The sequence below is a fragment of the Penicillium daleae genome (assembly GCF_028827525.1).
Source record: "Penicillium daleae strain IBT 16125 chromosome Unknown utg000008l_segment0_segment0, whole genome shotgun sequence".
Taxonomy (NCBI): Eukaryota; Fungi; Ascomycota; class Eurotiomycetes; order Eurotiales; family Aspergillaceae; genus Penicillium; species Penicillium daleae.
In genome coordinates this window covers 7,371,983-7,397,163 of record NW_026623156.1, presented here as the reverse complement: position 1 = coordinate 7,397,163, position 25,181 = coordinate 7,371,983, and the positions used below count along the sequence as shown (strand labels likewise).

General features: G+C 49.2%; 9 protein-coding genes across 9 annotated transcripts; 1 reads left to right on the top strand and 8 right to left on the bottom strand.

Annotated features, from left to right (window-relative positions):
* Positions 1 to 160: 160 nt before the first annotated feature.
* Positions 161 to 2,638, bottom strand: N7458_011157 (E3 ubiquitin-protein ligase HEL2; the record flags this gene model as incomplete). Its single annotated transcript, XM_056914539.1, has 3 exons — positions 161 to 1,799; positions 1,890 to 2,128; positions 2,219 to 2,638. 3 exons carry the CDS (start codon positions 2,636 to 2,638, stop codon positions 161 to 163), a joined length of 2,298 nt encoding a protein of 765 aa, XP_056763388.1.
* A 794-nt stretch (positions 2,639 to 3,432) lies between these two features.
* N7458_011156 (SWIB/MDM2 domain protein) lies at positions 3,433 to 4,543 on the bottom strand (the record flags this gene model as incomplete). The annotated part of the gene is made up of 5 exons (XM_056914538.1): positions 3,433 to 3,618; positions 3,669 to 3,722; positions 3,778 to 4,221; positions 4,317 to 4,453; positions 4,537 to 4,543. The coding sequence occupies 5 exons, from the start codon at positions 4,541 to 4,543 to the stop codon at positions 3,433 to 3,435; spliced, it is 828 nt and encodes a 275-aa protein (XP_056763387.1).
* Positions 4,544 to 5,053: 510 nt separating this feature from the next.
* On the top strand, positions 5,054 to 7,570 carry EifCb (translation initiation factor eIF3 core subunit b; the record flags this gene model as incomplete). The annotated part of the gene is made up of 4 exons (XM_056914537.1): positions 5,054 to 5,211; positions 5,277 to 5,469; positions 5,553 to 7,086; positions 7,142 to 7,570. The coding sequence occupies exons 1-4, from the start codon at positions 5,139 to 5,141 to the stop codon at positions 7,568 to 7,570; spliced, it is 2,229 nt and encodes a 742-aa protein (XP_056763386.1). The 5' UTR covers positions 5,054 to 5,138.
* A 294-nt stretch (positions 7,571 to 7,864) lies between these two features.
* N7458_011154 (putative extracellular SCP domain protein Pry1) lies at positions 7,865 to 8,771 on the bottom strand (the record flags this gene model as incomplete). Its single annotated transcript, XM_056914536.1, has 2 exons — positions 7,865 to 8,386; positions 8,460 to 8,771. The coding sequence occupies 2 exons, from the start codon at positions 8,769 to 8,771 to the stop codon at positions 7,865 to 7,867; spliced, it is 834 nt and encodes a 277-aa protein (XP_056763385.1).
* Positions 8,772 to 9,630: 859 nt separating this feature from the next.
* N7458_011153 (uncharacterized protein) lies at positions 9,631 to 12,415 on the bottom strand (the record flags this gene model as incomplete). Its single annotated transcript, XM_056914535.1, has 3 exons — positions 9,631 to 9,901; positions 9,960 to 12,246; positions 12,307 to 12,415. The coding sequence occupies 3 exons, from the start codon at positions 12,413 to 12,415 to the stop codon at positions 9,631 to 9,633; spliced, it is 2,667 nt and encodes an 888-aa protein (XP_056763384.1).
* A 610-nt stretch (positions 12,416 to 13,025) lies between these two features.
* Positions 13,026 to 13,801, bottom strand: N7458_011152 (Cysteine dioxygenase; the record flags this gene model as incomplete). The annotated part of the gene is made up of 3 exons (XM_056914534.1): positions 13,026 to 13,138; positions 13,194 to 13,452; positions 13,505 to 13,801. 3 exons carry the CDS (start codon positions 13,799 to 13,801, stop codon positions 13,026 to 13,028), a joined length of 669 nt encoding a protein of 222 aa, XP_056763383.1.
* Positions 13,802 to 14,313: 512 nt separating this feature from the next.
* On the bottom strand, positions 14,314 to 16,302 carry N7458_011151 (Zn(II)2Cys6 transcription factor; the record flags this gene model as incomplete). Its single annotated transcript, XM_056914533.1, has 1 exon — positions 14,314 to 16,302. The coding sequence occupies one exon, from the start codon at positions 16,300 to 16,302 to the stop codon at positions 14,314 to 14,316; it is 1,989 nt and encodes a 662-aa protein (XP_056763382.1).
* Positions 16,303 to 16,919: 617 nt separating this feature from the next.
* N7458_011150 (TDT family transporter) lies at positions 16,920 to 18,367 on the bottom strand (the record flags this gene model as incomplete). The annotated part of the gene is made up of 5 exons (XM_056914532.1): positions 16,920 to 17,060; positions 17,123 to 17,408; positions 17,480 to 17,776; positions 17,834 to 18,202; positions 18,261 to 18,367. 5 exons carry the CDS (start codon positions 18,365 to 18,367, stop codon positions 16,920 to 16,922), a joined length of 1,200 nt encoding a protein of 399 aa, XP_056763381.1.
* A 3,234-nt stretch (positions 18,368 to 21,601) lies between these two features.
* N7458_011149 (uncharacterized protein) lies at positions 21,602 to 23,375 on the bottom strand (the record flags this gene model as incomplete). The annotated part of the gene is made up of 2 exons (XM_056914531.1): positions 21,602 to 23,289; positions 23,345 to 23,375. 2 exons carry the CDS (start codon positions 23,373 to 23,375, stop codon positions 21,602 to 21,604), a joined length of 1,719 nt encoding a protein of 572 aa, XP_056763380.1.
* Positions 23,376 to 25,181: the final 1,806 nt, after the last annotated feature.

Below are 25,181 nucleotides of genomic sequence, written 5' to 3'. Positions count from 1 at the left end.
CGGGCTACAGCTGTATTGGTACCTAATTACATGTTAACTCTATCCTTAAGAGATACCGAGATCAAGGGAAACAGTTTACAAAATTGACTCGCTTTATTTACTCATCCATCTATTAACGCTCACAAAATATTCAACAAAGCGGTTGAGGTATTATCACCAATCAACCAAAGTGGAAGAGGGTCTGCTTGCCCTTCTTCTTTTTCCCCTTCTTTCCATCGCTAGGCTCGTCCTCAAACTCATCTACCGGCTCTGCCGGAGATGCAAGACCAGAAGACGGATTAGATCCCCATGCATTAGCAGCGGGGCCTTTACGCTCGTCCCACCGGACGTAACCGCGCGTCTTTCCGGGCATCATGACATTTGGCTTCGCGGCCGTGGGGAGAGCGGGGAAAGCGTTCGCACCAGTGACGGGGGCTGCGGTACTAGGGCCCATGGCTGGAGACGAGCGACTGGGTGGATTTGAGTATGACGGGCGACTGATGGAGGGTGGAGGGGCGGCAGCAGCCCAGGGAGTAGAAGTGGCAGCATTGTTTCGGCGAGATGAGCTGCCGACGGCTGCAGAAAGTGGAGGGAATGGATTGGCGGAGGATGAGGACATGGCGCCGCTTCTACCAACGGCGGAGCGAGATGATTGAGCGGTAGAAGACTTCAGCCGCAAGACACGGCTGCCACCGGTACTGACTGTCCCTGGAGACATGCCAGGCAGAAGACCACCGGGACCTGGGAGAGCAGGGTAGTCCTCATTGATAGCGCGCCAGTCGTTCCATGCTTGGAGAAGACTTGTGCGCTTGCTTTCGTCTTCATAGATATCGGCAAGCTCCTTAATGAGCTTACCTAACTCCGAGCTAGAGGTATCAAACAGAGAGAAGAACGCATCGATGAGCTCAGTAGCACCGATAGACGAAGTGCGATAGCTGGACACTCTCGTCCGGAACTCAGCAAGCTTGGTCGCATCATTGTGGAGGAGATTTGAAGCCCGCTCCACCACAGTGGTATGACGCAAGCGACGAGCTTGGTCTTGCGGGCTCAGGGTTGCCGAGGTGGCCGCAAGGCTAAGACTCTCCAACTCTGCAGTAGGTGGTGGTCGAGCACGAGCTGCCGGGTTAGGGGTACCTGCTGCTGACCGAGCGGGTGCCTGTACCGTTTGGGTCTCATTTCGGCTGAGCTGTCCACCGAAACTGCGAGTGGTGACGGACTGGGAGCTTTGGATAGCTTGTTGCCGCTGGAAGGCTTGTTCAGCACGCCCGAGAGGCTGTGCACTAGATACAGGTAGAGGCTCGGCATTGGGATCTCGGCCACGACCAGCACCGCGGCGCTGACGCTGCGGCTGATATGGGCTCCGAATATCGAACTCGGCGAGATCGACAATCCGAGCGTCTCGTCGCACATCCTTGGAGACTCCATTTGGGTGGGCCTCAATCTGGTGGGCCTTTAGGTCCATCTGCGACTCGAAAACTACAAACTTCTTTTCCAAACATTCCTTGTCAAGACAGAGGAAATGATCTTTCTGGAAGTGGCCCTCCAAAGCATTGTAGTCAATGTAGTATTGTTGCTGGCGATGGGAAGCGCGGCGGTCACAGATATGGCATCGTTCATGCTTGTCACGACAGTGGGTGTAGAGCTCATCATCACCATAGAATCTTTGCCGACAGAATCCACACTCTGGGTGGCCCTTGAAGCCGCTCTGCTCGATAGCACCGGGTTTGTGATCACCATGCTTCTCGTGTTTCCGCAACTCAGCCATGGTAAAAAGGGTGTGCTCGTGAGTGAACACTTTCTTGTTCCGTGTACAAAGATCACTGTCACACAAAGTACGGATCAGTCGCTTAGTCGTTACAATCCCGTTTGAATCGTTTGATACGCATCTGGGGAACAAGATCAAAACTCACCACATCACCTTTCCATGCTTGCTCTTTACATGACGATGCAAGTCCGGCCATCCAAGACAGGCGACATCGCAATCTTCATCCGGGCAGTTGTATCGAAGCAACAGCACTGTGTCTTCAAAGATTTCGTCCTTCTCATAATGGATACCCAAGTTCTCATCGGTCCGAGCGAAATCCTTCTTCTCGAATTCTTCAAATCGTCGCACGGGATCATCGGTGAAGATGACAAAGGGAGACTCGGTCTATACATCAGGACAGATTAGTATGTGTTGCGACGGAGCCGACGGCCAACCAAAAAAAAAAAAAAAAGGAAATGCAAGGAACAGACATACTCGACAATGAGCGCAGCCTTTGTTCTTGTAAAGGGCGCGCAAGCGGAGCGCACAGATATGACACGTCCGGTGATTGCAAGGCGACACAGACGTATGTTCAACAGTCGACGCACAAATGAAGCAGATCTCTCCATCGTCGGCATCATCGGTAGCGGCGGGGACCTCTTGTGTCCCTACTGTCGCAACCTGCGACGTGGGTTGTGTCTCAGTTTCTTCGGGTCCATCCTGGTTCCGTTGTTTCTCGCGTCCACCAGAGCCTCGACCTCCGCGACCGCGGGACTTGCCTCCTCGACCTGCGCCATCTCCAGCGTTGCGCGGTTCATCAGAACGGCCAGAGGGAGGGGCCCCTCCACGGCCACGACGGCGGCTACCACCACGACCGTGGCCTGATGACGGGGCAGTTGGGGTGTTGTCAGCCATGGCGGGGGACCGTGGGAGTCAAGATCGGCGCTGCAGTTACTTGTCAATGGCAACGAGGTGGGAGTTGCGGAGCTCTCTTGGGGTTTGAAGGTTGGTGGGGGATGGGGGAAAAGTGCGATCTCGCTGACTGATCAGCCTCCGCGGTGGCATCTGCCAGCAACAAAGCTGGAATCTTCGTTTGCAAAGGACAAAGTAACGAATTGCTTTTTCGCATGCTGGATATCATTCGCCAAAGGAAACCTGCTTATCCAGAATCACAGATAGTCAACAACCATTGGATGATTTACTAGATATCTGCAGTTTCTACCATACTCGAACATTCTCTAGCGAACTATATGTCATCCAGCACGAAGCTGCTACCATATTCTCCATAGTGACTGAAATGTGGCGATTTTCAAATTTAGCTCTCGAGAAATGAATAATCAGGCATTCCTTAATGAAGCTCGAGACAGTCTTGTTACGAATATCGCCACCCGCGAGGTTGCGTGAGCTTTATTTTTGCTACATCCAACCCCGCAGAACCAAACCAAGACTTATAGAGATCACGAAACTCAAGTATGCAATTATCTGAGAACGATAGATATCACCACTCAAGGGCGGCACCAACTCCCGCTGGAGAGCAAGAAAGAACCAAAATCTTGAAAGCACAAGGCGCCATAAAGAAAGCCTCAATAGGCGGCAAAAGGTGGAGTCGTCACGCCAGCATCCCCATGCATCGCAGAAAGCAAATGATAGAACAAGACGAAATTCGTTGAAGTGGACTAAGAGCCCCGTCATCCAAGAACAGACGATGGCTATTCATCCGGGTTATACAAGTTCTGATTGAGGATCTTGGTCATGGTGAACATATGGACCCGGTCCTGCTTAAATACAGCGCGCATCGCGTCGTCGCAGCGAATTTGGCGTCGATCGCTTGGATCTTGTAACTCATTTTCACGGATATATTGCCATACCTTTTTGACAGTTTGTGGGCGCGAGAGCTGATTCGAAGATTAGTACAGAATTAGGACGAGGACAGGACCAGACGTACAGTAGTCTCTCCACCCAAGAGAGCAGACAAAGGAGCGGACAGATTAAGGGGTTTCTAACAACGGCAATTAGTTCTGAATGGGGCAGAATATTGGAAAATGAATACGTACGTGGAAGCCTCCAGTTCGATTGACCTCCTTCTTGGTGTCCGATCCCGACTCAATGTCCGAGTCATCCTCCGCCTTGACGCGTTTAGCGGTCTTGGCCTTGCTCTTCTTCTTAGTAGGAGCTGCACGTCGTGTGTTCGCGCCTCTTGTAGGCCGTGCCCGCATATTCTCTTCCGCTTGTAATTTGGCGGCGAACAAGGCATCGGCGTCGACATCGGTGTCCGGCTTTCGCTTCTTAGGGGGCGGCGAGGCGCTAGCAGGTTCAGATGCTTCTTCACTATGTGTCTGGCGTTTCACAGGCGACGAGGACGGTGGTGGAGAAGGGACTGCGGCGGCAGTATTGGCGTGTGTATGGCCATTACTGGCTGTGGTCTCTTCGGGCACTTGAACGCCGTTGTTGCCCGCGAAGATATCAAACCGTTCCATAATAAGCTGCTTGATCTCAGCCTGCAAAAGCATTGTTAGCGAGCCATTATCCTCAAGCATTCGCGCTACGCCGCGGTGGTGATAATGCGCAAGCAATAACCACGGGCTATGCGGACCTTTTGTGGAGTGAGATCATAGCCAATGACGTCCTGAAGACCCTTGCGAATTCGTTTTTCGGAGACGGTATTGAGGTCACTCTTGGAGAGGATCGAGTCAATGATCCCCGAGTATTCATCGCGCTTTTCAGATGAGACTATTGCGCCACGTTAGACAAGGACAAGAAGCTTCCAGGTGTGAGCCGGCAATTGAAGCCGGGACGACGCCGAGGGAACATACGTGACATCTTGCCCGCCCTCAAATCTTGCCAATCGCTTCCAAATAAATGCTTTCCAAGTTTCAGAGGTAAAGAGCAACTCTCGATACAGCTTCGGCTGCTGTGTTTGAACAGTTGTGTCGATCGCGCAAGTAGGTACTTCGAGGAAGGTCAGGTGGGTATAGTCGCACTGGCGCTTAAGAGCGGCGGGGGAGGACAGGCGAGCCGAGGGCGCAATGAGCAAGGCGAAGACGCAGCGAGAGAAACAGTCAAGATGTAGCAAAGAAAAGTGTTCCTCACGGCTGGTCTTTGCAGCTACAAGGCATCAAGTCCGCAAGGTCCAGAACTCAAAGGCAATCCCCACGTCGGCAGTAGCTCCGAGAGCAACTTGCTAACTCCAACTGGCGATGCGCGCCCGGGGAAGATGCTGACTCAGCCATACCAACAAAAGCTTGAATCACATGATCTGGACACATCACGTGAGCAGATCGCGCTGGATCTCTTCACGGCTGAGTCAGCGCGCACAAAGAACCCGCTTGGCGGCGAGTTTTGTTTCTGGCCGAAAATCCTCAAAGTCAGTACGCAACGCTCTTGATCTACGGCTGTCGCCTCAAGTCCACCCATCATGGCGCCCAGTTTCGACACCCTGACCGAGCAGGATTTCCACGAGGAAGAGGAGGAGGAGATTGACTTCTCCGGTACGCCCTGGAAACCCTACTTTTTTTGGCGTGTGTGCCCCTCTCTAATATCGGTTTCTCGGCAGATCTCAAGGAGCAGTACGAAGTCAAGCTCGAGGAGGGCCTGGACACTTTCGTCGTGATCGACGGCCTTCCCGTAGTCCCCGAGGACAGCCGCCAGAAACTCGTCAAGTTCTTGTTGAGAAAACTCAACACCGTGGGACGCACCTCCGAAGATGCTGTTTTCATGCCGCTGAACGACAAGGGCATGTCCGAAGGGTGCGTACAGGATGAATGGGCGACAAATCTATGTGGTGTGGATCAAATGGTTGACTAGGATATGGTTTTTTTTTTCTCTCTAGATTCGCCTTTGTTGAATACGAGACTCCCGAGCAGGCACTCGCCGCCGTCAAGCAGCTGCACGGCGTCCCCCTCGACAAGAAGCACACCCTGGCCGTCAACAAGCTTATGGATATTGAGCGCTATGGTCGCGAGGGACGCATTGAGGAGGAGTATCACGCTCCCGAGTTGGAGCCTTTCAAGGAGAAGGAGCACCTGCGCTCCTGGATGGCCGATTCCAACGCCCGCGATCAGTTCGCCCTCTACCGGAACGACAAGGTCGGCGTGTTCTGGAACAACAAGTCCAACCCCCCAGAGAATGTCGTTGATCGCGCTCACTGGACACAACTTTTCGTCCAATGGTCCCCCAAGGGTACCTTCCTTGCCTCCGTCCACCCTCAGGGTGTCCAACTCTGGGGCGGCGCCTCCTTCTCCAAACAGAAACAGTTCCCTCACCCCTTCGTACAACTCGTTGAATTCTCCCCTCTGGAGGGCTACCTTACGACATGGTCCTCTCGCCCGATCCAGGTCGAGGAGGGTCAGCCCATCCTGACCTTCGAGGAAGATGGAAAGAACATCATCGTTTGGGATATCGAGTCAGGCAAACCTCTGCGGTCGTTCGTTTCCCACGATCTGGCTGCTGGTCCCGCCGGGGAGGATGATGTCCAGCCCAAGAAGAAGGTGCAGTGGCCTGCTTTCAAGTGGTCTGCTGACGAGAAGTATGTTGCGCGCATGCACCAGGGCCAGTCCATTTCCATCTACGAGGTCCCCAACATGAACCTGCTTGGTCGCACGTCCGTGAAGGTCGAGGGTGTTAACGACTTCGAGTGGTCCCCCGCCACCGTCACCCGCGATGGTATCAAGCAATACGAGCAGCTCCTGTGCTTCTGGACTCCTGAGATCGGTAGCAACCCCGCCCGTGTCGCTATGATGAGTGTTCCCTCCAAGGAGATTGTGCGCACTCGTAACCTGTTCAACGTGTCCGATGTCAAGCTGCACTGGCAATCACAGGGTGCTTACGTCTGCGTCAAGGTCGACCGCCACTCTAAGTCTAAGAAGTCCATGGCCACCAACCTGGAGATTTTCCGGGTCCGCGAGAAGGGTGTGCCCGTCGAGGTCGTTGACAGTCTCAAGGACACTGTCATTAACTTCTCTTGGGAGCCCAACGGTTCTCGTTTCGTCCTGATCGCTAACGGCGAGGCCCCTACCGGCGCTGCCGTTCTCCCTAAGACTACCGTCTCTTTCTTCGCTCCCGAGAAGAAGGGCAACACTATTGGCAACTTCAAGCTTATTCGTACCGTTGAGAAGAAGACCAGCAACGGCATCTACTGGTCTCCCAAGGGCCGTTTCGTCGTTGTTGCTACCGTTCACTCCCAGTCCAACTTCGACCTTGATTTCTGGGACATGGACTTTGAGGGAGAGAAGAACGAGGCTGAGAAGGATGTGGCCGCCAACCTCCAATTGATGAAGACCGTTGAACACTACGGCGTGACCGACATTGAGTGGGACCCCACAGGTCGCTACGTGGTCAGCAGTGCCAGTGTGTGGACTCACTCGGTAAGATCCAACGCTGTTCTCAAACTATATGAATTAATACTAATTATATGTGTAGATGGAAAACGGCTGGAACTTGCACACTTTCGCCGGAAACACCCTTTCCGAGAACCCTACCGAGAAGTTCAAGCAGTTCCTCTGGCGCCCTCGCCCCCCTACCTTGCTCAGCAAGGAGGAGCAGAAGCAGGTGCGCAAGAACCTACGCGAGTACTCCAAGGAATTCGACGAGGAGGACCGCTACGCCGTGGATATTGCCAACACCGCCGTGGTCGAGCAGCGCAAGCGCGTGCTCAGCGAGTGGCTTGCCTGGCTGCGCCGGGAGAAGGAGATTATGGCCGAGGAGCGCGAGGCATTCGGCCTGCCGGAGGATGCCGACTCTTCCAAGCTGGCCAAGGATGCCCGCGTCGGCAACCAGCAGGAGGGCGACACCGTGGTGGAGGAGATTGTGGAGGAGATCATCGAGGAGACCGAGGAGGTCATTGGTTGACGAACCCTTTTTCTTTTTCCCCCACTTTTTCTTTCGCATATAATGTGTTTCCTTTTTCTTTTCCTTTGTTCTCGCCGGCGTCCTCTGCCTTTCGGGCCCGGCTTTCTACGTGCCCCAGTTTTATGATCCAGCCATATTTCTGTGCTGAAGATCGGGGACTCTCAAAAATCAATAGATTGAGCTGTGTGTCCGACGAAGCTCTTGATGTGCAATGTGGATAAGCATGAGAAATGCCTACGAACGCCATAGCTGTGGTTTCTTCATCTTCTAGTTTTTTCTCGTAGCTATTCCTTGCTAAGTATACAGACTCATCCCAATAGCGACAGTCCCGAGAGCCAGCAAAGTTGCCCACATTGTGGAACTTATCCCAGCCTTCGTTACCGCCCCTCCTGTTGGTTGGTTCTTCGATGTTGTAGTAGCGGACGTTGTTGGAGAAGATGATTTCTCGCTTGGCTTCACATTCTTCTTGAAGTATGCATTGTGACTGCCGACCACATTACCTGCTGGCTTATATTCACATACCACGTACCAACCCTGCGCCCGTGTGCTACCATCAGGCTCTCTCGGAACAATTCGACTTTCCCTGCTATCGCCAGCATCTCTTCGTACTTTATCGTCTTCGGTATCTCCACAGTTTATCGCAGCACATCCCACTTCCGTCGTGGACTTCCACACCAGTTGCGTGAAATGGCCAGTCTTTTCACTGAATCCGGTTGGTTTGTCGAAGTTATAGTATTCTCTCTCATCGCCCCAAGCTTCTACTGCTGAAGAAGCATTGGGATAACCAAATGCTAAATTTTCCCCGTATGGGCCATCCTGAAAATATGTGGTTAGGACAGAATTCTAGACCCGATATACTCTGACTTTATGAACGAAGGACAACTCTCACCGAATGTTTCCAGATACAAGCCTGCGTCCATTTGCGAGAATATTCGACCAACGTATCATTCCAGACTAAAGGGTCTGCGTCGTGGGCTTTTCGATATTCATTCGTAACCCGAAGAACGGTGTCTTTGAAATCAGGAATCGATGTGTACGAGGCAGGACTGGGAATGGCGGGCGTCCCTTGCACGGTTGATGCCACTTCCACTGTGGTATGGGCTGTCACCACAACTGTCTTGGCTTCGATAGTTGCAATGAAGTTGCTGAAGAGCGCAAGAAGTATCAGTAGTAACCAACTCCTGCAAGAGTCGGAGGCCATAGTCCTTTCGGGAAGGTCGGGAAGGTAATCTTCTGGTCTTTATAAGCGAGAAGACTGTGACTTCCAAAAGTGGTTCACCAATCAGTAAAACAAAGCGGTTATAAATCGGGTAGATCAGACGAACCTCTGTGAATCAGGACTGTTGATTCGGACTGAATCTCTGATGCAGCGGTGTTAGACCTGTCAGCCTGTAGCAATACGCGCCGGATCGTAGAATTAGCACTGACTAGTTAACTCCGGATCTTTTAACCTCCAGCGCAATCTGCTAGCAAGATATAACACCTCGCTAGAGGCCTTACTCCCCAGATCCGTGGTTCTCACAGGAACATAGCTTTAGTAGCTTCCCAAACGGGAAGAAGGTGCGTCACTCCCGCCGACTTCTGGGATTAGGCGCATCTGCCAGAGGCATAGTGTCTGAAGGTACAACGAATAAAACCATGGGTCTCATGTCGATTCCTATACTGTTTGAAGCTGCAACCGGACCGTAGCGGGTGTTGGTTCGGAAAGTCTGGATGTCTGTATCAAACAGAAGGGGGATGTTCCAGCAGCCGCCGTGACCCTGTTGACGTCAGATGTTACCCTGCGGAAGGGCCGGCGCAAGAAAGGAGTCGAAGGAGCAGAAAGAGCGGATAATAGTGTCTTCATAAAGAAAGTGCTAGTAAAGAAAGAGATTATCTCAGAGTCAGGATCAGGGCGAATAAAGTTCTGCAAAATAGGAAAAGTCTAGTGTTAAGTAGATTTTGTTGGAGCTTATGCCCGTATGAACATCACCGAAACCTTAGTCTATCAGGTACTCAATATCTGTACATTCAATAAAACCAACCAATTCGCTATGCAATTCGGGGGTATCTATCACTGTTTACATCACGCTACACCCAATGCCGTACATGGCTCGTTCCACATCACCTTTCACTTGGTACCAGTCAACCCGGCGCTCCGCGAATTCAGAGACTTCCTCGACTCGCCAGATTCCGTGGAACCGGTCGGCGTCGGCGATGATCGTCGCCAATTCCTTCGCGTCAGACGGGTCAATCAGGTAGATCTGGGCTAGTTCACAGAAGGCTTTAAAGTAGAGGAGAAGCTCGTTGTTCCGGAGGGTTTCCACGAACTTGAAATAGTGGTTCATGTCACTGAAATTGAATTAGTACGGGTAGTGGAGTAGGAAAAGAGAATTAATATGATACATACCTGATCAGTTTTAATGATCCCTCAACACTGATCCGCTGTCGCTTCAGATGTTTGCAAAGAGCAGTGAACAGGCGCAAGCCGACCTCTTGGTTGAAGACATCCAGCATGCTCTTGTCAGTGCTGCCCACCAACATCTGAGTGTGCGACGAAACCACATCCACCACTGCTGCGGCTGCTTGACTGATGCCCACATCCATAGTCTGTCGATGAGGATCCGATGAGACGCCAGGATTGAAATCCGTAGCGACCTGTCGTGTGGCGAGGATATAATCCACTTCTTCCATAAGGACATCTATGCCCTTATTCAACCCAGCTGCCACGCGCTCATCAAGCATCTGTTCGAATTTCTTCTTTTCCTTGACTGCTGGATCGAGGAAATCATTTCGGTCCGTCAGTCTCGTGCCAATCAGCTCCTGCTCATAAAATACGTCCACCATTTGCAAGATCAGATCACCCACGTTCACCAACTCCAAGAAAGTAACAAGGGGCTCGACTCCTGAGGAATCGCGCTCATCCTGCTCTCGTGGACGGTAGTTGGAGAGGTGGTCCACGGCTTTGTCAAAGCCAACAATGACATGGCGAAGGCCCAAGAGACGAAGAAGGGCTACGAAAATGGCCTCGCACTGCTGCTTGGCAGCTCGACCATACTCCCCACCCAACCGGACAAACTGAGCGGCTCGCTCCAGACTGGACTTGGCTGAGTGAACGAGGTTCAGAGCAATTTCAATGCTGAACAAGCTCTTGATTCCTTCCATCTTTGTTTTCATGATAGCTGCCTTGGCTGCCAATTCCGTGGTAGGGGCCTCTTCTAACGTTGGAGGTGCCGGTGAAGCGATAGTGGAGAACCGATTGGGACTCTTCGCAGCAGATGGGTTATTTCCATTCGTCTCGGAGTCAGCTTTGGAGTCCCCGCTGGCCTTGCTACCCGAGAAACTTGGGAGAATATTGACAGGCATCATGATCACCTTTTTGAACGAGGTGAGGAAGTCTCGCTTGTCAGCTTGACGATTGACATTGGACATGAGGAATGACTCAGTCGAGGCAGCTTGCTCTGAAAGCTGGCGATCCCAGTCGTCAATTGTCGCCTCGCATCCCTTCCGGAAGTAGTCGAGTTCTTCCGCCAAGTACAAATCGATGTGTGGCTCATAAATTTTGATCACAACAGAATCCAGGTACTGATCAAACTTATCGCCAGAATTGCGTATTGGCAACAGAGATTCAGACAGGTTCATGCACTGTACAAATGTGACGGAGACGGCCGTGAGGTAAGATTCCATATTAGTGCGATGCAGCTCATCGAAGATAGTTGTGAGGAATGGGTAGAGCACATCTTGCCCAACCTTTTCCATAAAGGGAGATGCCACGTCTAGTTCAGGTGGAAATGCGCGATTCATGATTGCCACTTCCTCGTTGTAGGCAACACTCAGTCGTGTAAAGAACGCCTGTGTATGCTCCAACTTCACTTTCCCCGAGGCATCAATGCAGTCCGCAACTGTCCCGAGCTCAGTTTTGCGTGTCATCAAGTGATTGTGATGTATAAAAAGATCGACAGCCGCTTTGCCGCCGTTAAGTGTCCATAGAACATGAGAGAATTTGCGCATAGTTTCATCAATGTCGTCTGACTCGTATGCACTTCGGAACTCGTTCAGTGCCGAAGTTTCAAACATGGCCACGGTATTTTGAAGACGATCTGTCCGATCTTGCCAACCGTCTGTCATATCGGACTTTGAGAAGGCTACCAGTTGCGACAGCATTTGAGCCCGTGCTTGCGGGTCTTTATACTGGGCGAAAACCAAGTTATCCACTGAAGGCCCCTTCTTTGCAATGTCATTGTAGAATGGCGCCAAAGCGCCATGGATTCTCCCATATTCCTGACGCGCCTCACCCCGTATTGATTTGGCGGTCTTTATGATGACTAGATCGGGGTCGTCTTCAACACCCGTTGAGGATTCAGGCGGTAAGCTGGTGTTGACCAGCTCGATCTTATCGAATCCGTCAGAGAGCTCCTTAACATCCGAAGAAGGGGCCTGGTCGATAGCAATCACAGGCACTTCGCCGCTCGTCTCCACGGACATATCCTCTTGAGCTGCAATTTCTGGATTGGCAATGGTCCCATAAGTTGCCTCGATGTGTCTCCGAGCGTCTGCCTCGTCCCAACACCCAATTCGTTTCAATCGCTGCACCCATCGGGTGTCGTCATACGCCATTTCATGTAGAAGTTTGCTCGATCGGGCGACACGAATAAGATCGACGGGGTCGAGATAGTCTAGAATCGACGAAATGATCTCTATTGACGAGTGGCATTAGTGCATGGTCATATATCGATCGCAACATTCCTATGACGTACCAGCCGGCAGCGAAGCTCGTGCGATCTCCTCCATTGATGCCATTCGCAGCGAGGCCAGCACATCTCTGCGCGGCCGCGCAGGTGTTGTCTCTTTCTTCCCGTTCGGCATTGTGGTTTCCTGGGATCTTCATTTGGAGATAACCACGCGGGGTGAAATAGTGACGGGCACACTTTAGGCGCTCTCGAGGCCCCTGATGCCCACTAGTAGAAAGCTAGACACAAGGCACACTGCCGCCCTAGCTGGTCACCAGAGGAAGCAAAACTTGAGACAGAATCCACCGAGATTTTTAGTGGTGTGAGTGCACATGAGCGATCGTCTCCGGCTTCAGCGGCGATCAGCAGGGTCCGTGGCCACACCGCCTTCCCCACGACTCAGCAGTATTTACTAAAGAAGCCCAATTGGAAGTATAAAGCTTCATTGGCATAACCATGTTGCAAGATAAGTTACAATTTGCGATATACTTCCCAGTTAAGTCAAGGTATAGTGTGATACTGTTCAGTTCTAGTGGATTCAATTTGTGTACAATCTATCGCAAAGAAAACAAGGAAAACACGATCCAAACTTGAGACTCGCAGATGGGGATATCAGCGCATGAAAAAAACGCAAAGAAATGCACTCCAATAGAAAAATGCTCATCACCTAAAGACACCCTTTCCAGAAGGAAGATTTGGCCCCATGATGGACAAAAATCCTCTGAATCTCCACTATCATTCCTCCCCTAGTTCTCTTGGGGCTTCAAATATGAGCGCGCCTGTGGTACGTGGCTCGCAGATCCCGTAGCTTCATCGAAAATATGGTAGCCATAGTCAGCTGCATTTGGAGGTGTATACACTAAAATAAATTGTTAGTCTGGGCTATACAAGAGTCTGTGACATTGTTTGCTTACAATGTAGCGAAACAGCCACCTGCTCGGTGCTGGGGTTGTGAACGCGATGAAGTCCAATATCATCAGAAATATAAGTCACTTCGTTCATACCGAAGGTGTTTGAAGATTTGATTTCCAATGGCTTAGATTCCCCAGGCCCATTATCGGGTGATTTGTAAACGGTTTCATGCAGTTCCCCAGCAAGAACTTTCATGATGCAGTGAGCATTTGCATGGTCGTGGATGGGTGATCCTTTTCCAGGGTTCCACACTAGAAGAAGCTGCAAGAATTAGTCTAGTAAAATATTTTTTAAGGAATGTGTATGTACTCACAATGTTCGCTTTGTGATTGATATTCTCAATCGCATTGCGTGTATAGTTCTTGCTGCGGTCGTTGTGGAAATACTGGATCCAGTCGCTCGGGTCCGATATGTACTTCCCCAGTAATGACCGAAGATAGTCTGAGTCAACATCTTCGGATGAGATCCCCCCAGAGTGTCCTAAATGTTCCTTAATGTCTTGCACCAGTTCCCCTAAGTGGTATCGCTCCTTAAATCGCCGATAAGGTGTGGCTGATCCTTTGTCGATCGTGGCGCTTGTAGCGGACACGGGAAGCATAAGAGGCAGCATATTGGAAGAAATGATGGTATAACTTGATTATTTGATCAGTTCGCTATGACAAACAGGGGATTATAACAAAGTTGAAGACAGTTTATAAAAGATATCGAGGTGGACACATTGCAAGTGCTGCGCAATCGCCGACGGACAATGACGTTGGGAGCAATCGGCGATTGCCCCTACATACCGCTCATTCAATCTCCGAAAGATAAGCCCCGGTTCCAGCTATCACGCGCACTGTTCAGCATCCCTTTTGGGATTTCTATAGGGTAATTCAAACCATTATGATCGGCCAGTTTCGATATACGTGTTCTTTTTGCCAAATAACTTCGCGGAGAAGATCAAGGAGTGGTGGCCAATAAAACCAGATTCCGGCAGGGATATGGAGAGTCTACTGTACATCGACACCAAGCCCATAGTTCCGCGGCGTTTTGATGGACTGGGCAGTATAGATGAGAAGTATCAAATAACGTAGAATCATCATATATTAAGTGTTATCATTACTATATTTTCGTTATGTACCCTTAGCTAATATCAAACTCCGGGATGGTAGTGAAGAATGAATCATTGTAGCACGTAGGATCGATAAAGGCAGGCACAATTGGGGGAAACATCAAATCCTGGCCCTCTGAAATAGCCGATGTAGGCCGTGATGGCTGAGCTGTCGTGCGCTCGGCACTGCTAGGTGTTGAATCTGTAGGGAAGAACTTCCGAAGCGGCTCCGTGCTCCATCGCTCCATCGAATCTGACAATGCGTCTGCTGCAGAGGTGCGTAGGTGGTTGTAGGCAGCATCCGCGAGACCCCATATTCGTTTCGTACTCTTCAGACACCCGAGTATAAGGGTAACTCGATTGTAATGATGGTCGAAGCACTCTTCGGTGTGCTTGACCGAAGTGGCCAATTGAATCATTCCACAAAGTGCCAAAGCTGGTATCACAAAGGGGGAATGTTTGAGAACGTTCGGGCAGAGAGAAATGGCATCGGAGATTCGTCTGGAAGCCTCGGTAGCTTTGATGCTGTGAACCGGACGATTCAGCGTAGAGGCCATATGACGAGTAGCAACGGGCCAGAATAGGTCATTTGTTTGGGACAAGACAGGTTGGAGATCGCTTCGGGGAAGATGTAGAAGCATGGTGGCATATCCGATCGTAACGTGCGCTTGGAACATCATCTCATCAATGTTGCCGTACGAATCGACAATGTCCAGCTTTCTAGGAGGCAAATGATTGACCCAGCTGACAAGGGCATTTTCAACCGCTTGGAGATGATCGCGATGGTAGTCTCGAAGTCTACTCAAGACAAGCGCTCTGCAAAGAATGGTAGTAGCCTCGATGCGATAGCTGAAGGAGGAGAAGACGGTTTCCTCGGGCGCAAAGATGCGGCGTTTGAAGTCAAGGATTTTCCGGGGTGCTGGAATATCGCATGTTCCTGTATACACAGACTCTTCACAAGGTAGACCCACTTCTGGGGCCATTGAGCTGCAAAGGAAGGTATTACTCTTGGACGGAGCGGCGATAAAGATGTCAGTCACGTAAAGCTCCCACCAGGTCCTCCGGAGGCTCTCGGACTCAATACTATTCTCGGGGCGTCCAGTCATGGCAAATTCGCGACGGTTCATGCCAATTTCCAAAGCAATCTCCACACTATGGGAGAAGGCGTCCTGCGCCTCCTGCCATTCTCCACGGGCGTAAATCGCAATTGAGTATATCAACCAAGCCTGAACCATACATGGTGATCGGTCGGTATGACAAGTCAATTCGGCAAGAACTTTGTCCTTGTATTCTTGAGTAGGACTTGATGGGATGTAGTGAGATCCAACGAAATTCACGACCAGCTGCAGAAAATCCGGGTACTGCCGATCATGATAGACTGCACTGGGCACCAAGATCGGATGAGCGACATGGAAGTTTTCATAGAAGAGCCGGAGAAAGCGATCATCGTGAAACCACAGGTCCCGTGTAGGCTGGAATTGTTCTTGATTCAATCCACTCCTCGGAGTAGTTATCGACCAAGAGACTGACCCAGTTCCACGTTGGGGGGTGGTGCTATCTGGCGTATCTGGATGTTCCGACCGGGAAACGGGCAAGACGAGAGGAGCCTGATACCCAGGCTGCATCTCTTTCATCAACTCCGACGCAAGATCGTGGGACGATGTAGTATTCAACTCATCGGGGTTGTTGGATGACGGTAGCCGGCGATCGGAGTCCTGTCGGGGTTTCCTGCGGCCGCCTCGTCTTGAAGGAAGATACTGGCAAAAGTAACCTTGCTGGACGCAGCGCGAGCACGTCGGCCTGTGCGCATCACATTTCAGATGCTGTTTCCGACACTCGGTGCATGCCAGTGACACCAAACCGCTCCTTTTAGTTCTGGCCATGATAGAACGGAGAGGGTGTTGGGCAAAGTTGGAATTGAAGTGGGACTCGGGCGTCCGCAGTAATTCCGGCGAGGCGGACACGCCCGGAGTGAAAAGTATGAGCCCTTCCCCGTCGTGATTGAGGGCCACCGCGACCATCTTGAGCCCTTCCGGAGGGGAGAAGGGGGAGATTGAAGGATTCTTGCGATTTGATAAAATGGGAGGTTTAAATCATTCAAGCCTAAGCTTTACCCCGGATTATAGCCTTTCAAAGGCTCAGTCCGGCCCTTAGTCCGCGTATAGCCTGGTTTCCTTGCACATGAAGGAGGGATCCTCGCATCTCCCTAAACCGCCGTTGCGCACGGGTACAGAGATGAAGCACTGTTAATTCAAAAGTCCCTGTTTTCTGGTTATCTCTAATTATTCTAATGTACAATTCGGGGGTCATATCGTCCAATGAAAGTGGGGGACTTGTCAATCGGCGATTGACCGGCGTCCCGGTCTTGAGTCCTTGCGTAGCGGTCATGCTTAGCGGTCATGCTGCTTGCTCCTCGACTGCTGCATAGGCCAAGCCAAACAATGCGAGCTCTATCTGTGGCGAATGCATTCTTTTAGCATGTCTAGCTCGAGTATTCCAGTTCACTCCAGTGACGTCAGTCAAAGTGATGGTAGAAATACCTCTCACACATTACAAAGAGCATCATTCAAGGAAATCGAAATGCGCATCTATTTCCACATGATGTTGCTTTTTTAACTAACCACTACGGGTTGGTGCCTCACACTTTCTCGCCAGACCGAGACCTTGCGTTTCCCAGATCTTTAAGGCATGGCGCGACGAAGATATCCCCACGAGCAATGCCGCGGATCGTGTGGAAGCTGACCAAAAGCCACAGCAGTAAGACCGAGACGGAGAATATCTATAGCTATGTTAGCGGCTGAAATCAAATCCAAAGATTTTGGTGATATGAAGAGGACTCACTGTGCCAAGAACTGAGAAGAATCGCGAGGGAAGCTCGTTGCCCATGGTACAAGTACAAGTGGTGAAGACCCCTAGGGGGAAAGTCAACGCCCACCAGCCCATGTTGAACGGGAACTTCTTCGTAGTTATCAAAGTAGTCACGGCAAAAGTGAGCCACACCAAACCGAATGCCCACAGCAAGATCCCGATCATGAATCCAACACTGTAAAAGACATCACCAGTGGTGGCACTCAGGGTATTCGTCTGAGGGAAGACCTTTTGTGCCACTTTGCCGAGTTTCTGGATTCTAAACGAATGATAGAACTGTCAGTGACCAAGAGCGTCATTAAATGGCCAGATTTCTCAGGAGAGACTTACCCAAAACCACCCTGACCAAGAGGACCAAGAGGGAGGAAAACGCTGACAAGCATCGCCTTCGGCGGAAGCTTGTAGAACATCAGGCGTTGCAGATAAATACAGATAACCATGAGCGCCAGAGGAACGCCGATTCCCCACAGAATATAGCTAGCCAGGATGGTAGCCAGAGCTAGATGGATATTGGGCAAGACATCCGCTACGATCGCTCCCGATGCGGCCGCGACGACACACGACACAATCGGCAGAAGCCAAACAGCCGTCATTGACGAAAGGTCGAAGGTCTTCTGACTCGTCATCCTAGAGGAACAAAGTCAGTCGAATTGTGAACATCAGTTGGGAATATGGGGAACGTGCAGCAGGAAGGGGATCCCGATAGCAACCAGCACGGACACCACTGCGTCAAAGATCCAGATAGCCCAAATGAAATAAGCAGCTCCGTCACCCCATGCGGGTACGCAGACGAAGCAGAACATGTTGATGATTGTCGCAAGACCCATCGGAAATGTGCCCAGAAACAGCGATTGTACTGGGTGGGTAACCATGACTCTGAAGATTTCCGGATAGAGTATGTAACGTAGAAGTGTGATGGCCAGGATGATCGTAAAATAAACCACGTTCAAGACGAAAATGATGATCGAGATATAGTATAGCCATCGTCCGTTGTAAGGCAAAGTGTTGAGCAAGATTGAAACGATTCCTGTCCCCATATTAACGGAAAACCAGCTTGAGCGTTTGTTAGAAGCAATAGATCACACATCCTATCTTTTTCAAGGGAACTCACGCGGGGGTAAAGTTGCGAATAACTCGACGCCAGCCACGGTCATGTTTGGATATAGGAGCCGCTTCTGACTGCTCACATTGAGCTGGTTGGTTATTATTTGCTTCCATGATGCTTCGTAACTTGCACCTCTTGTCCTCAGACCAATGAAGAGTATGCTTGTGCAAGGGCTTAAATGCTCCCAGACGCAGACGCGTAGCAGTGAATGAAGGAAGAAGATCGAGATGACTGAAAAGTCACATCCGCAGTCATTCTAGAACACATTATTTGAGGAATAAAATGTCGGCCGAGAATAGCGGCAAATGACGCATAGAACCACAAAATTCTTCGGGGGCGTGGTGAAAATGAGTCTTTGTTGGCAATTTGGACGGAACCTGAACGGCGACTACTATTTGCGAGTCGCCGAGCACTTGGCCACCGACATGTACCAATTTTACAGGTCAACCTCACACTCCAAAAAAAACCAAATCGTTTCTTTCAAATTGTGGACTTAATTACTTTGTTTGATGTTAGCCCAATATTTGCGGCTGTAGGTATTTCCAGTCGATATTGTAAAGCAGCGAGGTATGCGCTTCTTGGGGGTTTCTTGGAACGCCGTCACCGCTCCGGGTTCCCGGTATATGTATGACTAAACTGCTCAATGAGCAAGGACAAGTAGATATTCAAAGGTACTTCCAAGGTTGGGTCTCTGAAGCAAATGCAGCACCTGAGAATAAGTTCAGATTTAAAGCACTGTCTAGATAGTGCGTACGTAATAAAATGGTTAGCGTGGCTGCGGGGGGGCATTTGAGTCGCCGGGCGAACAGTGCTTGACCCGTTGGATCGCCGATTCTAAGGTCTCATTTCGACCCAGTCATAGAGGGCATACAGCCTGCCGCATGACAATTGGTATTCATGGTTGACCACTACCTCTTTTGTGTCCCTTAGGCTTCAACCTAAATATAGGTTGCACGTTTGGGATTTATTTCTCGTTGGGCAACCAAGAACGCTTGACTGTATGTAGGTCGACTAGCTGGTCCAAATGCTTTAAAAGTCGAATATCTACCAATCCCAACGAAAAGAACATTCGTTGCGTGATCCGGAAATTCTCGCCAGAAAAAGCTATGAAAGCTACCGTTGAAGATATGAGCTCAAATAAACCCCGTTGTGTAGGATACGTTTGGTTGATCCTTTATCTTTTTCGCAATGCTGATCAGAACTCCATACAGCTAGCTCTGCTTGGGGCTGAGTTTTCCTCGATCTTACTTGTTTATGGTAGGTAAACGTGGTTATCTATATGAGAAAAACATCTGATGAAAACATTCAAAATATCAGATAAAAAGGACATTTAAAATATCAGACAGAAATATAGCATTCGATCAGGAAACGCTAGAAAAAACGAGGGGATTCAAAAAGACTGAGCGACGCAGGGATCGAACCTGCAATCTCTTGAGCCGAAATCAAGCGCCTTACCATTAGGCCAGCCGCCCTAGGTGAGAAGTTAACCTAGAATGGGTTCTAGCGAGCTGATTCTGTTTCCCAGAAATCTTGCATCGCAAACTGACGGGCTGCACTATGAGGGTCAGAACTGGTCTTGCTATGAGAAATGACTAGGGCGTCCCCTTAAATCAGTCATAAGCCATACCTGTGAAATAGCTTAGTATCGTAGTTAGTATAATTTCAATTCAGTTTAACTTGACTTCGAACTCACTCTCGTCTTACTTCGTAGAGTAAAAGATACATTAATATGATTACTCAGGCTATGTAGAAAGACGAAAAGGGATTAGTTGAAAAGAATATCTCAAAAGATATTCTTATATTTCTATCATAACCTATACTATACTAGCTATTTCTATAGTAGAACATTATCGGTTTAACAAGTCCCTCCTAAGAGTTAAAAAGGGGATAGGAGTTCTACCCTCAGTGATCTGCTTTAGAGATACTATGCTTATAATACACAGATAAAAGCCTTAATTACTAATAGTAAATGTACTTTAACTATATAACACTGAATCTGCATCACTGGTACACTATTTGATAGCTAGCTAATCTATGGGCTAGTCGATTAAATATGTATTTTCTGGTAGAGGTGTAACACAATCAATGTTACATGTGAGTGGTAGATTAAGTCAGCCTGACGAGCATTTAACGGTAATCCCTCGGGCGGTGTATGAGCCTTAATTGGAGAATTATTACGTCAGGGCGGCTGGCCTAATGGTAAGGCGCTTGATTTCGGCTCAAGAGATTGCAGGTTCGATCCCTGCGTCGCTCAAGTACCCTTGCTCTCTGCAGGTATTCACTTTTTATAACATTGATTTTTTGTATTAGGCATGTATGTAAAGTGAGTGGCTTTGAACAATGTGGATAGGAACACGGTATAAAGTAGGTAGAGAGAGCTTGCGGAAATCTTATCTTTATAATAGCTGTTAGCTTAGATTACCTTGGCTAATCCTGGAACAAAGCTCGACGAAAAGCATTTAGTTAGTACTTACAGTGGGTTCCATAATTTTGAATCACAAGTTCAAAATTATCTCATTTGTCATGGTTCAAAGATAAATTAAAGAATAATGTCTAGCCTATCTAGAAAGACAACTTAAAAGACATTCAGAGTCACCTTTCGAACAAATCAGAAGTTGGAGCGCATTTAGATGGTCTTTTTTTCTTGGTCTCTAGTCTCCTTCTAAACTGCCAACGTATATAATATTATATATACACACGGTCAATGATAATTTTCTTCTCCAATTGCTCTCCGCTCCGCGTTCAAAATGATGTTGCTTCACTTCACTAATGAAAACTCCAGCCTGGAAAAAGGGTCAGATATATTAGATGCGCAATTCTCATAGTTAGTACTGAGTATATTATAAATTCATTTGTTGAAACCGTAAGGCTATGCAAATCCCGACAAATTTATTTTGATTTGAAGGTTTCTACTTTTCTATATGTCCTCTACGAGCAATCTTATAATCATGTCAATGGGAAGACAGAGCTCTCCAGCAATCTCTTACCTAGGGTGCAGGGACCTTGAAATGAGTGAATCCCGGGAGAAACAGCGACGAAACCGAAAAAAAGACATCTCGTTAGTGAAGCACCGAGTTTATTTAACTCTCTTACTATTCCAACAGAAGGTTTCAATGAGATACACGCGTACTACCTTACCCCGGCTAGACCGCTAAAGGACGCTTTCTATCCGATCTTTGCTTACATGAAAATAATTAGTGCGACAAATATTCTACAAATTTCATGTTCAATCAAGATACTTGTTTGTTAATATCTATCTTTAATCATGCAAATAGCGTTTGTTACCACGATTCTAGTTCTGGCAGCCATTAATAAGGTGCTACGTCCATTGCGACAGCCACACAAAATTATGAGTCGCCGTAAAACTGGAAATCATCAAGAGCACTTCCCGATCGAACCATAGGTAGAGACAGAGCCTTTTGGGCTACCTTGACCTCCAGAAGGGCAGGGCCATCGCTTTCCAACAACCACCTCAGCTTCTCATCTACCTCTGAAACTTCCGAGCAAACCTGTGCCTGCACTCCCATGGCCCGAGCAGCTTCGACAAAATCGGGATTCTGGTTATGGCTATGGCAAAATCGATTGTCGTAGTACACAGTTTGGAGGTGCGTGACCATGCCTTGCTCCTCATTGTTGAGCAGAATCACCTTGATGCCAATGTTAAACTGGCTAGCGGTTTGCAGTTCGTTGAGGGTCATATTGAACGATGCGTCACCATCTATGTCAATAACCAGAGCATCAGGTCGTGCCACTTTCGCCCCTATTGCGGCAGGAAGTCCATAGCCCATTGTGCCCAGTCCTCCTGATGTGACCATTGTCCGGGGATATCTCCAGCGGAAGTGTTGAGCTGCCCACATCTGGTGTTGTCCGACGCCAGTGGTAATGATGGTTCGATCTTTGATAGGACTTACAGCCTCGCAAAGTCTTTCAATAAACCTCTGTGGCAGAATCTGATCATTACGGCCGCTGCGGTTGTACGCTTGGAATGGATATTTTTCCTTCCATTCTTGTATTTGCGATAGCCAGTCCGGTCGCTGGGCTGATTGAATGTGTGGAAGAAGAAGCCGTAGATTCGACGCGCAATCACCCACCACAGGCACTGTTGCTTCCACAACCTTGTTGATGTTCTTCGGTGAGATATCAAAATGAACAATCCCACCCCGGCCCTGTTCAGCAGCCAATTTGGCTTCTGGTGCAAACTTCTGGATGTTTCCAGTCACTCGATCATCAAACCTCGAGCCCAATGCAATAATCAAATCAGCCCTCTGGATTGCCATATTGGCATACCCAGACCCGTGGAGTCCCAACATATGCAGTGCTTTTGGATCCTCTTCATCAAAGGCACCAAGACCCTGAAGACTGGTCGTTACGGGTATACTTGCTCTGTCGGCAAGTTCCTTCAGAAGTCGAGGCCCGTCGGGTGTTGCAAGTATACCTTGGCCGACATACAAGACAGGTGTTCTCGCCCCATTAATCAGGCGTGCGACTTCGCCAATCGCACGCATCAACTGGTCTTGTTTCACTTGGTTGATGGCCGTCTTGGCTGTCCCCCGATGGCGTGGCAAGACTGGGGAAAGAGGAAGATTCTCACGTAGCTTTCCGGCTGTGACATCCTGCGGAAGCTCCACCAAAACTGGCCCTGGCCGCCCACTTGTCGCAATTTCAAAGGCCTCGTTTATCCGTTTCGGGAGCTCGGCCGGGCTTCGAACGCTAATATTCCATTTCGTGCACGGTCGGGAGATAGACAGAACATCTGCCTCCTGGAAAGCATCCAATCCAATCAAGCCGGTCTTGACCTGCCCGCAAAAGACGACCATTGGCGTGCCATCCGCCAAAGCATCCATCATGGGAGTGATGAGATTTGTTGCACCCGGTCCGGACGTAACCAGAACGACGCCTGGCTTCCCTGTCACTCGAGAGTATCCTTGCGCCATATGGCCCGCTCCTTGTTCATGGCGCGGCAAGATGAATTCGAAGTTCTTGGATTTGTAGATCGCATCGAACACTGGAAGAATCGCGCCGCCGGGGTAGCCAACTGTCCAAGGATAAGGGTCAGCCCTGATTTGAGGGAAGCCAGAGGGAATACTAACAAATGTGTTTCACCCCGTGGTGAACCATCATGTCATGGAATATTTGCCCTCCTGTTTTGCCGACAAACCTGAATAGGTTTCGCATTAATGATCAATCCTTCGTTACTAACATGAGGTAGAACGTACGAGGTATTTGATGGCAGATTTGACACTGAACGACCCGCTGGAGTCAAGTTTGTGGAGAACGGAGATTCATGGGAACTATATGAGGGAATTCATTAGATCTCCTTGACTCAGATCTCCTCTGATTCGAACTCACTCGGCCAAATGTGCTATGGGTTGGTCAAGGGTAATTGTAGGTTGGGGCATAGCCCCTGCAACAGCTTGCGATGACAATTCTCGTCGCGTGTAATATCTTTGAAAACGACATCTTCTAATGCTTCCCGGCCCCGAACGTATGATTCCAAACATATTGAAGTATGTGGAGTTGTCAACGTCGAAGCAGTCGGAGTCGCAAGGACAATTGCTGGCAGTGACTCAATTTCTTGAAGAGTGTGAATATCAATTGGGGAATGCAATCTTAAATTGATTTAGGGATTGAGATGAGTCACGCCGACGAATTTATTGCTGTAAGTCTTTACGTACAAATGCCAGGCCGATGACAGCCGACAGGGGGGGGGGGAGCTCATTTGAAATTCTTACTCAGATCCAGACTAATTCCACTCGAAACCCATTGACTCCAAAAGATTCACTGTTCTGCCCGGCTGTAATCGGAATCAAGCAAGCGCACCTTACCTGTTTGAAAGTTGGTATAAACACGCTTCTGATATATTCGGACTTCGGTCATGGATCGGCCCCTTTAGTTCACAGGAATGACTCAAGAGACTCATCCCGGGTCCGATAGCGGCGAGGTGAAAATAGAATCTTTGTCGGCATTTTTCAATCAATATAGTAGTTACGCAAGCTCTATGGGAGTATTTCATGCTAATTAACGTGTTTCATATTTTCTCTCCGCTCTTCTCTTCTCGTGCATAGATCATTCGAATGGTATGTGGACTTGTTCTGAAAGGCCCCACAACATACCTGGACCATAGTTCCGCCAACCCAATGGCTCTATTTCGCATTTCGCATGTAGAGTAAATGAAAACTATGCATTACAGCATTATTTGGGTAATCGAAAATGATCTATTTGATTTCAGACACTGTTCTTTGGACCTTTCAAATGAGAACTTCACGTATCAAAATCAAGCAGTCGTCTGCTGCCCGATGCTTGCTAGACGGATGACGTTGAGCAAGATACCGAGAAGACTACTCTTGACACATACCTAAGGTTCCTGTACGTTTTGAAAATCTTGGCTCTCATCTCTCGGTTGTAATTGAACCACGAGCCACTTCCCTTTGACTTTGTACTGCTCTTGGGAGGAGATTAGTCATGGGAGAGTTATTTAACTAACACATACAAGAATATATTTCTGAGTACTTCCTTGTAAACAGCTACCGTGTTGCCAATTCTTTTGGTAAAGTTCATATCAACAGAATTACAGAACATAAACTACGTAGAGAGAACAGAATTCTATCCCAAAGCAAGTGATTCCTTACAGCTGCATCCGAAAGCCGAATTACAGCCCTATAATTTTACCACTGTAGCACATCCATTCCATTGAGATGATCAGGAGGCTGCGTTGAAGCTTCCATCGGATGCGGAGTATTGATGGTAATGCTCTTAAGGTTTACTAGCCCTTAATTTGCTCCTTCACTGAGCTCCGATCAATGAACATGCTCCATGGCCTCAGGTTGTATAGACAACAACAGCCCCAGCACCCGAAAAGTGAATGGTCCCGTGACCCGCGACGTGTCACGGGATCCAGGATGGGATGTGGTTGATGTCTACTACCAA